At 34.5% G+C, this 16,158-nt stretch overlaps 1 protein-coding gene across 1 annotated transcript; it reads right to left on the reverse strand.

The window, feature by feature from the left end:
• Positions 1-1,106: 1,106 nt before the first annotated feature.
• Positions 1,107-11,953, reverse strand: cabp2b (calcium binding protein 2b). The gene is made up of 7 exons (XM_082177889.1): positions 10,647-11,953; positions 8,295-8,537; positions 2,579-2,609; positions 2,355-2,486; positions 1,893-2,002; positions 1,545-1,692; positions 1,107-1,423 (listed from the first exon to the last, which is right to left on the reverse strand). Exons 1-7 carry the CDS (start codon positions 10,731-10,733, stop codon positions 1,398-1,400), a joined length of 777 nt encoding a protein of 258 aa, XP_082034015.1. The 5' UTR covers positions 10,734-11,953; the 3' UTR covers positions 1,107-1,397.
• Positions 11,954-16,158: the final 4,205 nt, after the last annotated feature.

The following is a 16,158-nucleotide window of genomic DNA, read 5'->3' on the forward strand; positions in this document are numbered from 1 at the left end:
CCCACATCCCTCTTATCCCAGGAGCATGGAAAGAGAGAGGGAGAGATGAAGGGATGAGGAGAGTGAAGCTCCTGTGCCCTAGACATCTCTCTTTGCTTGCTGTACAGAATCCTGGTCACCTTTTCAATAAAAACCTACAAGCTTGATAAGAAAATGTCGTCTTTGTCAATATGTTCATGTCATGCATAATCATGGCTGTTAATAATCACGAGGTCCCAGAATGAAATTTGCACTAGTATGAAGTAAAACTGGTGTATTTTCACAGAAGTATGAAATGTAATGTCAGTTTATGTGTTGTAACTTGCAGGCATCATGATTTTTAAAGAATTTTAATAAAGTTAGATTATTTTAATATATTTAAAATAATAGTAGCCTATGTTAAATAGTGCATGTATGCCAAAAGTCCCCAGATGGTCTTGCGGTTCAGAAGTAGCCTACAGGTAGGACGAACTCAAAATGAACAGAAGTTTAGATGAGATGAGAATGAACACAGAATGAACAAAAAACATATTTAAGTAATCAAAATGTAAAAACATATTGCTCACTTTTTCACACAGATGCCGAAGTTCCATAGTTCAAGTGAGAATGAACTCAAAATGAAGAATTTGTACATAAACGCACTGCATTTTGTATTAAGATGAGATAATTCTTAGAAATGTCTGGAACATAAAAAACAAACAAAAAAACGTTTACACCATTTCAGGCCACAGTACCTCTTGCGGTCTGGGTATGTGACACACTGGATTCGAACCCACAACGTAAAACATTCAGGGCCTGTGGCATAACACACTGAGTTACTCACTGATGTACATGCAATTGTCCCTTCAGGACATGCTGATGATGATCCCTACCTAATTTTGTGCCAATATGTCAAATAATTTAAAAGATATTGCAATTTCTGACGAAATTCAAAATGGCGGACTGATGGTTCGTGCGATCCTGGCAAAATCTTCAGATTTGGCATGACACAAGGAATCCATAGACACCAAGGTCACAATTTTCTGAGAAACTGTTCAAAAGTAATGAGAGCATTTTTTCAGATCTCATGACCTGTAGGTGGCACTGTTCTCACAGCTAAGACAAAGAGAAGAGACGTGAACAGGTAATTATCAAACCACTGTAATCAAATTATTTTATTAAAAAAAAAATTAAGCACACTATAGAAATTCAATACACTCGTAAAATCAGACAAATATATCTCTGAAAATACCAAACAGTAGAATTACAACATTAGGCTACTTTACTGAAATGAGACACTGCTTAATAATGCTTACTTAAAATAAAAAAATCCTTTTTACAAATTGTATCACTTGAGGCCTATTGAAAAACATTCAGATGCGTCCCTCGTAGTGACTTATGATGAAAATAAAGTGTGTAAAATTTCTGTGTGGCTTCCGTCAACGTGACATCATCCTCACAAACTCTGGAAGGTTGAGTGAGGAAAAACAAAAAGAAAACAGAAATTCAGTATATTCAGTCAGGTAAACTGAAAATGCTAAGAAATGCGAATATTAGTCGTTCTTATTTGTCCATCATTCTCTCACCTTCAAAATCAACCAGTCCGTCCCCGTTGAGGTCGGCATCACGAAGGATATCGTCAATATCCTTGGGTTTCAGATGTTCTCCCATCAGCTTTTTCATGGCTTCTCTCAGTTCTGTGATGCTGATTTGCCCATCACCATTGGAGTCAAACTGCACACCGGTAAAATGCTGATAAGGCCACTGATGGCTACAGTCAACACAGTGCTGTGTGTGTGTGTGTGTGTGTGTGTGTGTGTGTGTGTGTGTGTGTGTGTGTGTGTGTGTGTGTGTGTGTGTGTGTGTGTGTGTGTGTGTGTGTGTGTGTGTGTGTGTGTGTGTGTGTGTGTGTGTGTGTGTGTGTGTGTGTGTACCTCTTTAAAGGCATCTCTCAGCTCCTTGACTCCAATCATGTCTGCTGTCTCTGCTAGCATTTTGGGGCCCATGAGCTCCACAAAGTCCTCAAAGTCGATTTTACCCCCACCTTAAAAAATACAGAGAATGTATGACTTTATTATTTCAACTTTTTATTCTTCTGTAAATTAATACAAAATGTTCAATAAATGTTAAATAAAATATTATTTTAAATGACATTTTATCCTTAAAAATTACAGAATTTATTTATTTTTTCTATAAATTATTACAAAATGTTTACATTTTATTATTACATTTAATAATCAACAAAACAGCTTAAAGCAGAAGAGAGAAAAAGTATAATTTAATTAAAAATCCCAGATTTTTTTTTTTTATGGTCTCAGACTTTTGGACTATAATACAGTACCATAATACCTGCATGCGCATTTTGTCACAGATCATAACTCAGTGATGTCACTCACTAATCTGTTGACTCAGTTCAATGAGTTCCATCTCTGTCGGCATGTATCCCATCGTCCGCATGCATTCGCCCAGGTCCCTGCAGTTGATGTATCCTTTGTTCCTATCAAACTCCTTAAAGGCTTCTCTTAGTTCTGCATAAATACAAGGAAAGAGATGTTGAAATGCACGAACAGGGTGTTTACCAGTCTGACTCTTGGGTGAGGCGTGTGGTTTCTGTGAATACCTTCTATCTCTTCTGGCCGCAGTTCCCTGTCCTGTTAAATCAAGAGACATAAGAAAGACATTAAACACTGATGCGCCAAAATGACTCAGACAAAACACATATGTGAAAATGAGAAACTGGGACAAAATGCGGGTTTGAGGATTGGTTCCAATGTGTAATAATGTAGTGACATGGGTAGTCACTAGATTACACAGTGAAAGTTGCCCAGAAGATAAGGAGATTTGGGGGGTTTAACTTGAGGAGGGCCCAGAGAAACACGCAAAGCATAGAGAGTGGATTAGGTTAAACAGAGTGCCATATGAGAAAATCCCATAGATGATTCTCTTTTCCATTTACTATAATACCCAATATCTTATAGTACACACATGCATACGCATAAACCAGTGGATTGCATATGCCGCAAATACAGCGCAGAATCATTTCACAGTTAACTGAATATCATATCCTCACAGGGACTGTTTAATAAAAAAGCATTGTTAAAAATCCATTGTCATTCATCTCAATCAGAGATGATATTTTTTTTTATCAATGTTAAATTTAAAGTCAAACATTATATAATACTTTTATTCAGCAATGCATTATTTGTTTAAAAGTTACAGTAAACATGTATATTGTTAAAAAAATATTTGTATTTCAAATAAATCCATACGGTTCTTTTGAACTTTCTATTCATCAAAGAATCCTGAAAAAATTATCACAGATTCCATAAAAAAAATTTGTAATGGAATCGCAGGAATAAACTATATTTTAAAATATATTAAAATAGAAAATTACTATTTTAAATTGTAATAATATTTCACAAATGATCAAATAAATGCAGCCAGGGAGAGAATAAATGATTTCTTTTTAAAAACCTTTTAAAAAATCGTTCTGATCTCAAACTATTGAGCGATAGATTTGGACAACTTTTGATGGCTGCTGAACAAATAAACTTTTAGCAGGAAAATGAAACAAACCTGCAAACATCACTTTATTTCCCACTTTAGAATGAATATCTTTCCATTCCCTGCATGATCTTTTACAACAAACCAGTGGACGGGAGTGAAATGTAGCAGATGATTCACAATGACGATGATGTGATATTTTCTATTAATGCAAGTGGAGAATGTAGATGCTGAGCAACACTATGTTTTTAGTTTTTCATAGTACATACGAGCTGTGACTTTGCGAAGCCCTGTCTTAGGAAGATGCATGCGGGTCCGACGATATTATGTAGCATGGTGCAGTTTTGGACCAGTGCATTCAGAGGCTCCTTAAACTCAGAAGTTACTTCATTTTCTCCGTCAGCGTCTCCGGGTGGGCCGGGCCGTGGCGCCACCGGCCCAGACACTTTACCCTCAGCCACACCCTTAGGGTGAGGCCAAATTTTACTTGAGACAATCTAATTAAGCACAGTTTAGCCAATTTGTTTGACATGTCTATAAACTACTCAAGGATTATGATAGTATTAAAATACTGATAACAAAATATCTAGATTATAAAAGTCTTAAAGTCTCACTTCAATATTACATTCAACACAGAAACACAGTTCCCCGATACACAAGCCCTGTCCTTTCAATAGGTTTCTCTTACCTTCTTCATTTTGTTTTTCATGGATGGTTTGGTGCAGTTTCCCATGCCTTAATCCTCAGTGAAGATGTTTCCTACCTCACCTCTTCTGTTCTTTTTATATAATTAATTTATAGAGTGGTATGACAATATAACACTCGCCTGCTTCCATATTATGCTACTTAAAGTCCATGTTGTTTAGTTACTCAAAAAAAAAAAAAAAGTCTCTTTAAACCTTTGTATTCTTTCTCATCTCAGACCCTCTCTTATAAATATCAAAGCAAACCACAAACAACACTAATGTTTCATAGAACAAGCATACTTCTCCCTATTCTTGCCATTTTCACATCTCTGTCTCTTTCCTCTCTTCCCTATCCACTCACTTTCCTCACAGATTGCAGTCCAATGCAAATGATTTCGTTTGCGAGCTGAAAGAGAGAGAGGCCGAGCGGGAGAGGGAGGTAAGGGGAGGGTGAGAAATGAGACGCTTTTTTAATCCCTATTTCAGATTAAAGACGGAGAGCCACGGGATGATGTACAGAGAGCACAAGGAGATTTGAGAAACAAATAAGTGCAAGAAAGAGCAGTGGTTGATTAACCAGGAGATATTCAGCTATTTTGCATACAGAGTTTTTTTAGTATAAAGTATTGTAGAGTTTTAGCCTAAATATTGTGCGACATAAGTGTGCATTTATTTCACTCAATTTCTGTATTGCTCAACATTAAATTATCATTAAATTATTACATTTGAAATTTCAATATGCTATGAAGTCTGAGACCACTTTGAGAATCTGGGTTTCAAAATTGTAATCTTTGTAGGCTTATATAAAGTTAAGAAAAAATATTTAATATTCTGTACTATTTCAAGACAAAATATATGGCATTGAACGAGATCTCCTTTGTAAAGACAGATATCAGATGTTCTTCTTCCATGATAGCATGATAATTTCAAATCATGCTAGAAAACAAGATCATCAGGTTTTGCATAAAGTTCACATTTCTATGAAAAATTGCAGCATTTTCATTAGCGGTCTCAGATTGCACAGCTATTATATCAGCCAAATGAATACTAGATATCAGTATCAGCCATATAAAAAACATATTGGTAGACCACTAAGAAAGAGTGCTTAGTTTGTAATGTTACTATGAAGAGTCAAATGAAAAATACAGGAGGTTAAAAGCTAGAATGATTGTCTTTTTAACACCGGGTTGAAAGCTGTGTGTGTGTGTGTGTGTGTGTGTGCATGTGATAATCCCAGTCTAATCAAAACACACCTTTGGGCAGATGAACAGAGAACCACTATTTAATCTGTACTCATATTTTAGTAAAAGCCTGTGACATTGCCCTGTGTATATACCAGCCTGCCAGAATGATAATCTACTCTAATCCACTCACACAATACACGTTGAAACTGTGAAAGCAGAAACTGTGTTTCTGTGCCAACATTGTTGTTTAAAAGAAAAGATCAGCAAATGTAGATAAATGCTACACTTTATTGTAAAATAGTGTATAATAAAAACCACCATGACGCATTTATAGTGTGTATGAGGAAGAATTTTTTTGAGTCTGCATGTTTGAGCCAACAGATTAGAGTCGAGTCAAACGAGGTCACTCTATGAGCAGCTGAGCATTGTGGGACTATTGAGTCCCAGATGTGTTTGAGTTCACCAGCTGCTGTACATGCAACCTTCATGAGTGATAGCAATCATATAGGCCTAGTGTTCTCTGTGTGTATTGACAGAGAAACATGACAGGAAATCCTTTTAGGTTATGCTGCTATAATCAGTGTTTTTTTTTTCTTCTTTGCTATCAGACTTGACAAAAAGCAATACACATAGATGCACATATACACGAAGTGGTTGTTTTAGAACAAGGATCTTAAAGTGGCCACAAGGAGGTGCTGGAGGTCTGCGAAAAATTAGAAAGAAATTATATTACAAAATGTTTTTGAGGGCTGTTAACTTAAAATAATGACCAAATATATATATATATATATATATATATATATATATATATATATATATATATATATATATATATATATATATATATATATATATATATATAAATATATATATATATATATATATATATATATATATATATATATATATATTTAAACTACATTGGAACAATATGTATTGTAAAACAATCACTAAAAAAAATTATTCCAAATAATTGAATCTAAATTAAGCTGAAAATGTTTTTCTGCATCTAACATTAATCTAATAAAAGGTAGAAAAGGCATATAGTCAACTTAATTCAAATAAATAATGTTTAGTATGTAAAATAAACGTTTTGTTATTTGCTTCAGTGCAGTAACAATATAAATGCAAATTAATTATTCTAGCAAAAATTATGTTGTCTTTAGCCTATACCCCTCAAAGATTATAAATGGATCTTTACATGTATGAAAATCTAAAGATGCTTTTATGTTTTAGAAACTGGGTCCTTAAAAATATTACTTCAAGTAATAGCAAATAATTACTTACTTTAAGTAACAATTATTACTTATTTGGGGGTCCTTGGCATCAAACAGTTTGAAAGCCGCTTTTTTTTTTTTATCTTTAAAGCTGCACTAATATACAGAATTCATTCAAATCCATGGTTATAAAAACACTTTTATATGCCAAAAGAGTTCAATTGGCCTGAGATAAAAAAAAATTTTTTTTTTTTTTAAACTAGCTATCAACCTCTCGGTAGATTGAGTTCCTTGTTTTTGAAAAATGCCATATGTGTAGCAGGGGTTTAATTTATTATTAAATCGATTTTCAGAAATAAAACACTCTCTTTTGGCTCCCCTCCAATTTAAGTGGAGAGTTACTCACGTATCCTGTTCAGATACTCTGCTTTATTTATTGACTTAAAGATAATCAGATGTCAGACTGGTCAACCTATATGTGTTAACCCTTTTATCTAACAATACCCATTCTCAGGTGACTTAAACTAATGGATAGAGTTTCAGAGAATGCTCTAATGAAAATTGCTTTGCAAATGTAAGCTACAAAATAGTAAATACCAACATAACCTGCAATAGTTCATTTGTTTTCAGTACTTTTGACTAAACAAAAGCAAGAAAAGATGTTTATTAAATTCAGCTTAGGCAATGACTCACTAAATGGATCATCCTAAATGAGTTTGTAGCTATCTATGTCTCCAAGCCAATTAAATAATAATGACAATAACAAACAATGATCCCTCTTCCAGAAAGGTGAGTGGGCAAGATTGGGTTTCTAGTGTGCTCACCGCTGGTGATTCAAGCTCGATATCAAGTGATTACCACTGGATGCAAGGTTATCCTATAGTGTGGGAATGCAACACTTACAAGGCTAAGACCAGGTCATGAGCGGATGAACCATGAGGGGACAGACGTGCTTGTTAGGACAGCTCCTTAACCTGTCGTCTCATGCCTGACAGTCACCTAACCACCTCTGCTAATGAAGTAAGTCACTTTGGGACACAAGTATACCTTCTCAGAATAGAAACATCATCCATCTTAAAATTTAAAAAATGTGGTAGCATCTAAATTAAATTAGTAAAAAATATTGAACAGGGTTATTATCGTTAACTAAAACTAAAAGCTGAAATAAAATTCAATGAAAATTCGAAATATTGCTACATTACAAATTTACTAAAAAAAAAATTCAAATACATAAAAGATTATTAAAAATATTACTAAAAACGATAATAGTTTATAAATAATACTAAAATAACACTAAATTAACCTGACTGAAAGTGAACCTCAAGTAAAAAAAATTTTTTTAAAAAGACAAAAAGAAAAGAAAAAGAGGGTCAGGTTGAGTGGATAAAGGTGAATAGAACATATTGGATAATTTCTAGATTTCTAGATCTAGATTTACTTAAAGTTTACCAAGAAACTACCATTAAACTGATGCTTTGATGTGCATTTTATTTCTTATATGATTCGCTATATAAACCCTATTTCTACCATTAAATCGACTATTTTTTACTCAAATAAAATCAGTTAAACTTCTTAGATAACATGATGATATTTATACTTCACAAAAAATGTACATTCATTTATTTAGCAGAATTAAGGTAGTAGTGGGCCACTGAAAGACTGCTGTAGGTAGAAGGGTATGACATGGCAATGTCTGTATGGGATATGAATGGTGGCCAGCAGGGGGTGCTATTGTGCAGTCTTACTTGGCCAAACACAGACTCAATGATAGGTACGAGGTCGAGTTCCACCTTCTCCTTCGATTCCTCAGTCTCAGCGGGCTCCTCTTCAAATTCCTCCTCACCATCTCCACCTCTGCTGGGAGGAAGGATGGGCTGATTCTTCCGCGGTCCCATTTTAGGTTTTGCATTGCTGTTGAATACCTCCACCACACCCATTTCAACTTGCTTCCTCTGTTTCTCCACCTTCTTCTTGATTGCGGCCTGGACCTGTCAGAGGGCACAGGAGGTCAAGGAGGTCAGACATCCTAAACTAAGCTGATGATTAATCGGTAACTGGGGACTAATTTTAAAGATAATTGCAATTATAAGCTACACAGGCAGGGTAGCACCATATTTAATTTTAGACAGGGATGAAAACAAGGATGTGAAGTGTGTTCAATAGACTGTACTGGTGTTGTTTACCAACAAACTGAGTTCCAAAAGACTTTCAGTAGACAAAAACTCCATAAAACCATTTTGAAACTTGTGAGTTGTAAAAATTACTATGTGATATAATATCAGGAATATTATATTTATTATAAAATATTATATATCATATAATAGAACCAAATGCCTCACACAGCCTCATTTTCATCCACGTAAAATTCAATATGGCGCCACCCTTACTAAAATTTGTAAAAGAAGTGAGGCACACATACAGTTTGATTACAATGTGGGTTGTTTTCAAGAGAAAAAATAATAATAACACCGTGTCCTAACCAGACGCGATAAGATTCCAGCGACAAATAATTTGTCTGTCCACACTAGACGCGACGCGACTACGAGATGCGTCAAAATTAATCAAAACCCACAGCCAATCAGAACAGCGTCTGGGCGGAGTCTCGCGGCACCAGAGATGAATAAGTAGGCTACATCAGATTCACAAATATTACACCATTTAAACATTATTAAAATACATAGGCTACTGAGTTACTAAAACAATATTTGTCAAACAATTCACTTGTTTGTTCACAGTTTGATCGTTCTTGTTTCCATTTGTTTAATTTGAAGATCTGATGTGAATTATCCATTGTTGCTTTTACAGCTAACTTACACAGCTGGGAGCACTAAAAGATATTCAAAGTCACATTGCATGCTTTTAACATTAAATAAAGCACATAAACAGTACCTGGGATTATCATTGCCACACTTTGTGTTTGTTGTTCCAGCCGCGACGTCGCAGAAAAATAGAAACCGTTTCTAAAATAGAATCGTCGCGGCTGGTTAGGACAAAAACTCTGATTAACATGGAAAATATACCTTTTATCGTGCATCGCGCTGTCGGGTCGGGTGAAATTAGGACACGGTGTAACCATAGGTGGAGTTAGAGCACTGGCTTGTAATTGTGGGTAGGGCTAAAACTGTCCTCAAGATTTGACTGATAGCTTAACTTAAATGAGCCAATTAAAGTTGACTGTATTGTTTCTTTGTACTGTAATGTAGACAATAGGTCTGTTAGACTTGAAGCAGCGCTGTGCAGACCGATCGGTGAATGACATCAAAGTACAGCGATGGCGATTCGAAAGCATGCTAATCACTCTCGCTGTACTTAGATATCATACACCGTTTGGTCTGTGCAGCATTCAAGTCGAACACACCTAATGTAAACAAATAATTGCAAATAAATGCAAAAACATAATTTTACTTAATTAAACTATTCATCCAGCATAATTACAGTAGCTGTGCTCATATTAAACTTTAATGTTAACAGTGATGTGTAATGCCGGGGACACACTTAACGACTAGCTGAAACATAACACACTTACAGACTTTCCAACAACTGTAGCAGATTTTAAACACCAACTGTGAACACAGACTAAACGCAACTGTCTCTGACTCAGCGCATTTGTGATCAGTCGTAACTTAAGTATCAAATAACATTCATGATCAGCCTTACAATGGTTAAGTGTGTCCCCGGCTTAAGTTCAGTCTTAAAATGCAGCAAACAGAATAGCAGGAAAAAAAGATTTTTTTTTTAACAGGTTTACTGAACAATCCGTCCATCTGCCATTGGTCGGTCAAATAGATAGCCCCGCCCCAAAACTTATGTCATCGATTGTGCCAATGTTGCTATGCCAGGCTTAGTTCAAACAAACAGCATTTTTTTTTTTTTATAGTGCCGAGGAGTTACGCTTTACATGGAAATCAATCTATTGTTCAATTGTCTGTGCATACTAAGCTGGAATAAAACAAGGTATTTTAACATTGCAAAAATTACTATTTACCTTTAAGCTGATTTTATTCAGAGCAGAATATTTTAAAGACAAAAATCACTCTCTTGGAATCAAAAAATATATATAGTTCATATAATACAAGCACACACATGTATGACTCTACCTGTTTTGCAGTTTTTACCGGTGGAGCGCTCATGCCGGCGGTACTACCTGCCCCTCCTGCTGATCCCTCTCGAATAATCATGAACATCCTTGCAACAATGGCACGCTCTCTCTCTTTCTCTTTCTCTTCTTTCTCTCTCTCTCTCTCTCTCTCTCTCTCTCTCTCTCAGTAAGACAACACCTGTTTTACCCCTCCCAATATGGGCCTGTCAGAGGTTCCCTCCGTGCAATTTCAATTGTTACTCTCCTGTGAATTTCTCAGAACTGTATTCAGTAACTCAAGCTGAATTAAGGAAGGCTGGATAAATGTGGAAATTTTCTTTTCAAAAATCAAAAGAAATCAATTTAAACCTCTTTCTGCTTTGCCACATCTTTCATTCTATTGATGCCTATATGTCTCTCTCCATCTGACTCGGTCATCTGCTCCTCTGTAGAAGTCCACAGTTTGTCATCCTTCTCTCTGCCCAGGTGTGTTTTATCCAACAGGGCAAAGAAAAGACTGAAGGATATCGTGTCTGCTTTTTGGCCTTCTAACATTCCGAAGGTGACACTCTATCCATCCGATACCTCTCTCTCCTTATCTTTCATTTGCCCTTTTCGGTCTGAGTTCTAGGCTGCATTCTAAAGTGCATTGGATTGGTAAGATAAGGGGTTTCTGTGAAAGTAGATTAAAAAACAAAAAACAAAGGTTTATATGAAATCTCACACACATAACCTCACTCTATACACACTGTTTTCTGCTTGTTTTTTTATTTTTTATTATTCATTTATTTATTTTGAAATTTGCTTCTGTATTTTATAGCGCTTTCTGCCAGATTTTGTTTCCTAATGTTTTATTTATTTTTTACAATTAATTAATAAATTTTATATTATTTTTATATTATTAGTCTAGAACAAACATCAACTATAAACCATGAGCATTTGTGCAGTGATCTCTATCATCCTGTTATCTTAACCGAGATATGTTCTTATCTGATGCCACAGCAATCAACCTCTATTTCTTATGATTCTCTTACTGGATTCTGTTACTGGAGAGATGTGGCGAGGACTTTTAAGTAACTTATACAGAACGTTCCCCAATTATTATTTTTAGGTTATTATTTTGCAACCATAAAATAACAGATGACCTCTACAGAGTTCTGAAATTAGTTTAATACAGCATTTGAAATTAGATCAATATACGAAAATTAACCATGTTTTATTAGGATGGTAAAAGTGGAGTCACCATGGTTTTTGGCGGATTGATTACCATTTGTATAACCACATTTTAGCCAACTACAAATAGCCTACCATGATAAACCTATGGTTAGTGTAGCAAAACCATTGCTAATTTGTGGTTATGGTTTAACTAATAACCATGTTTTTTTGTAGTAAAATCATGGTTAATTTCGTAAGGGTAATACTTTGGTTATTTGATGACTGGCAACTTTAGGCTAACTGCAACATCATTATCAAATTATAATTATTTTTGTGTTCTGATGACCAGAATTTGAATAAAAAGTGTAATTAAAACGTCAGTCTGAAATTTTCTTTTCACCAAGTCAAAAGATATATGGATTGGACTTTTCGTGGACTTTTATATATGGATTGCATATCATCCATGTCAGGGAAGTGCATTTGTGACTTTCATAAAGTGACTTTATTTTGTAATTTATTAAAATAAAATTATTATAATAAAACTAAGCAGCGCATATTTACATATTCATCTTCGCTCTCAGCAGCGTGGACAGTGTCAGGATGCTCCAACTGTTTACTTCCAGGCCCTTTCAGACAGAACAACCTGAGCCCTTTTCTGAGGTTTACTTGATTCCTGAAATGCAATTTATTTGAGATTATGTTATGTGCTGTGGCAGGAATTTATATATACAGTGGTGGCCAAAATGATTAGAACGGTACGATTTTTTAATGTTTTAAAAAAAGTCTCTTCTGCTCATCAAGGCTTTATTTAGTTATTTGATCCAAAATACAGCAAAAACAGTAATATTGGGAAATATTTTTACAATTTAAAATAACTGTTTTCTATTTGAATATATTTTAAAATGTAATTTATTCCTGTGATCAAAGCTGAATTTTCAGCATCATTGCTCCAGTCTTCAGTGTCACATGATCCTTCAGAAAACATTGTAATATGATGATTTGATGCTCAAGAAACATTTATTATTATTATCATCAATGTTTAAAACAGTTGTGTAAAATTTTTTTCAGGATTCTTTGATGAATAGAAAGTTCAAAAGAACAGCATTTATCTGAAATAGAAAGATTTTGTAACATTATCACTACCATTCAAAAGTTTGGGGTTAGTAAGAGGTTTTTTTTATTATAATTTTTTTTTAAAGAAATTAATGAAATTAATAATTTTATTCTGCAAGGCTGCATTAAATTGATCAAAAGTGACAGTACATTTATTATGTTGCAAAAGCTTTCTTTTGCAAAAAACTTTTATTATTATATATAATATATATAATAAGGTTCAATATTTTGAGATCCAATCTCACAGATTTCTATAGGACATAAACGATGGTGACCTCGTTGTAGACAGCTATAAGGGGCATATCTATATGCCCACATTTGTGTTTAGCATTGTTAATCTTTCCAGATTTGATCAGTGCATTTAAATGTATCTCTTAACACCTCGACTCATGCTCAGCTTATCTAACCCTTCATACAGTATTTAAGTAGATTTAATGATTATAGCATGAAAGCTTCTCTCTGTCTGTCACCTTCACCTGATGTATAATTTATGGATAAAGAGCTACACTCAGTCAGAGTAGAAGAGAAAGCTCAGTAACGGAAAATGAAAGAGGAGATAAAATAGGGGAGTATTTGTGCGTCAGACGCAGTGAACTCAGGGTGAGGGGAGAAGAGGGGATGCCATTGACTGACGACAAAACCGAAATGTAAACTGCAGGATTGAGTAACGACGACTCCTGCTGATTTTACAAGGATATCTAATTGCAATCTATCAAATGTTAGGGAAAAGGTAGGAGGAGAGAGGGATGGTTAAGGGAGAAAGAGAAACGGAAAGGGTAAGGAAAGGGGCAAGTGGATATAAATAAGAAAAGAGAGAAATTAGATCTTGTAACGTAGAAGGATATATTGCTTATTGATCAGTCATACATAGTAAATGCCACATGTAACTGATAAATATTATAAGCCTTTATATCTGTTTGATCAGGTTTAGATCACATTCACCATTAAGTTTCATCATCTAATTCCCTTTCCACATACCATTTCTCTTTTAGAAAATAACCATGCACTCTTCACAAATATTGTACAAAGATATTAAGTCTGTATCCCCCTAGAAAACAAAGATTTTGGCCCGTCTCACTGCAGACGTCCTGACCTTTCTTGACTGTGCTCTCAGAAAAAAAGGCACAAAAGCTGTCACTGGGGTGGTACCTTTTTAAAAGGTACACTTTTATACCTAAAGGGTGTATATTGGCATACCTTAAAGGTACATATTAGTAAGTAAAGTGTACATATTAGTTCCTAAAAGGAACAAATATGTACCTTTTGAAAAGGTACCACCCTAGTGACAGCTTTTACCTTTATTTCTGAGTGAATAAATAAAATGATCAAACAATTTTATAACTTTAAAATAATCTGTTGCACTGATATTGCATTTTTTTATTATTTTTTTTTAATTTAATTTCTAAAAATAATTTACATTAGTGTCTGACAGATTGCATGCATCCAAAGAAATCTGCATGCTACAAAGAAAAATAAGTTTTAAAATTAAAATGAAGACACTCAAACAAATATTTTTCTAGAATTTATGGAAACTTTATTTCTTTATTCTCACTCTTAAAAATGCTGGGTTGTCAACAGTGTGGGTCAAATATGGACAAACCCAAACCCAACCATTTCTAACTATGTATTTTTTTGTCATCCTTTAAGGTCTAATTGTGTCCTATTTTTGGAAAGCACCATAAGATATGAAATAATAATAATAATAATAATGACAACTGATTGGATTATTCTCTTTTGTGTCATGTTCAGGCCAGAGATTATATCTTGACCCAGACATGCTTGACAGGTGAACTGTCTCGTTTAGATGAATTAAACATCAGAGTAGAGTCGGACTCTCTCAAGATCACTTGTCCTGATGATTCACCACTGAGACCAGTAAATGTGCTCAGATGCTTTCTTGTTTTTTGAATTAATAATCTCTATTTTTACAGTTCAGATAATCCCACACTAAAACGGAAAAAGAGATTTTACACAACTAGACATAAAAAAAAATACAGTGAAATGGAGTTTAAAATGTGATTCACTGAGACTGAATCTCTGATGCAGAGTATTTGACTGTCATCTTTCCCTTTTACATTAGGCTCCCACCAATCCTAAAATATATATATATATATAGGGCCTATATATTATTACATATACTGAGGTCCAAATATCTGAGAGCACTAGTGAAAATGTTTGTATTTTTCATTTAATGCAAAATGTTTAAATTACAAGTTGTTTTATCAGAATAACCAAAAAGTCAGAAGTTGAGTTGCAAACATTACACTAATGTTTCTTAATATTCAGAAATATTACTTTCTTAATATTCAGATTGTAGTAAAGGAAGCAGCACTCGAACTGCATGAACTCCACAAGTTTGAGCAAAACCTGAACAATTGTGTGTTTTGTCTTTTATCTCCCCGTATTGGAGGACCAAATGAATTTGCACACTTTCACTCCAGGATTACAATACCAAGACTGTCCACAATGGGGCTGGAGTTCTCCGGAGGACTGTGTAATTTCCTTGATTTCACAACACAAGCCAAAGGAAGCAATAAACACAAGATGTCCACATAGCTGTACGCATCACTGATGACGAACTTTTATTATATAATTGTGATGTCTTTTGTTAAAGGTAAAAGGTTAAAAACTTAAAAATGAAAATTGTCATCATTTACTCGCCCTCAAGTCATTTCAAACCTGTATGAATTTCAGAATTTTCATTTTTAAGCCTCCGTGTGGAGGCTTGAACTGCAATCTTGATTCCTCTGTGATCAAGTTAGACAAATAGCCTAGCTCTCTATGTCTCCAATCCATTTATTAACAAACAAAAAGGTTAGAGTTCATAATGTCCCTTTATTATTTAACCTATGTGATTTACTTCACACATGGAACCTGATTCACCGTGTCCGAATTTATTGTGTGATAATTTGGCTGCCTCTTTGCTTAATTGGAAAAATGTAATAGCAAATAATAAAACACTTTGAACCATTAAGAAAGTAGTGGTTGAGACAGTGACAAAGTGTTGAGAAACAGTGATGCAAACAAACAGTTTCAGGAAAATGAGGACATTTCAGAAAGTCCAGTTATTTGACATTTAAAATACCAAAAGGAAATATGTTTGCACATCTAGGAAACGGTGAAAGGATTTTTGTGATGCTTTATGATGAGAATTCATTCTTTGCTCAAGTTATGTATACACTTATATATTAACAAATAGCTAACCTCCTGTCAAGGCTGCATGGTCAAGCCTTCGGATGACTCATTTCATGTAGGAAGACATA

Source organism: Leuciscus leuciscus, assembly GCF_965113295.1.
Source record: "Leuciscus leuciscus genome assembly, chromosome: 8".
Lineage (NCBI taxonomy): Eukaryota > Metazoa > Chordata > Actinopteri > Cypriniformes > Leuciscidae > Leuciscus > Leuciscus leuciscus.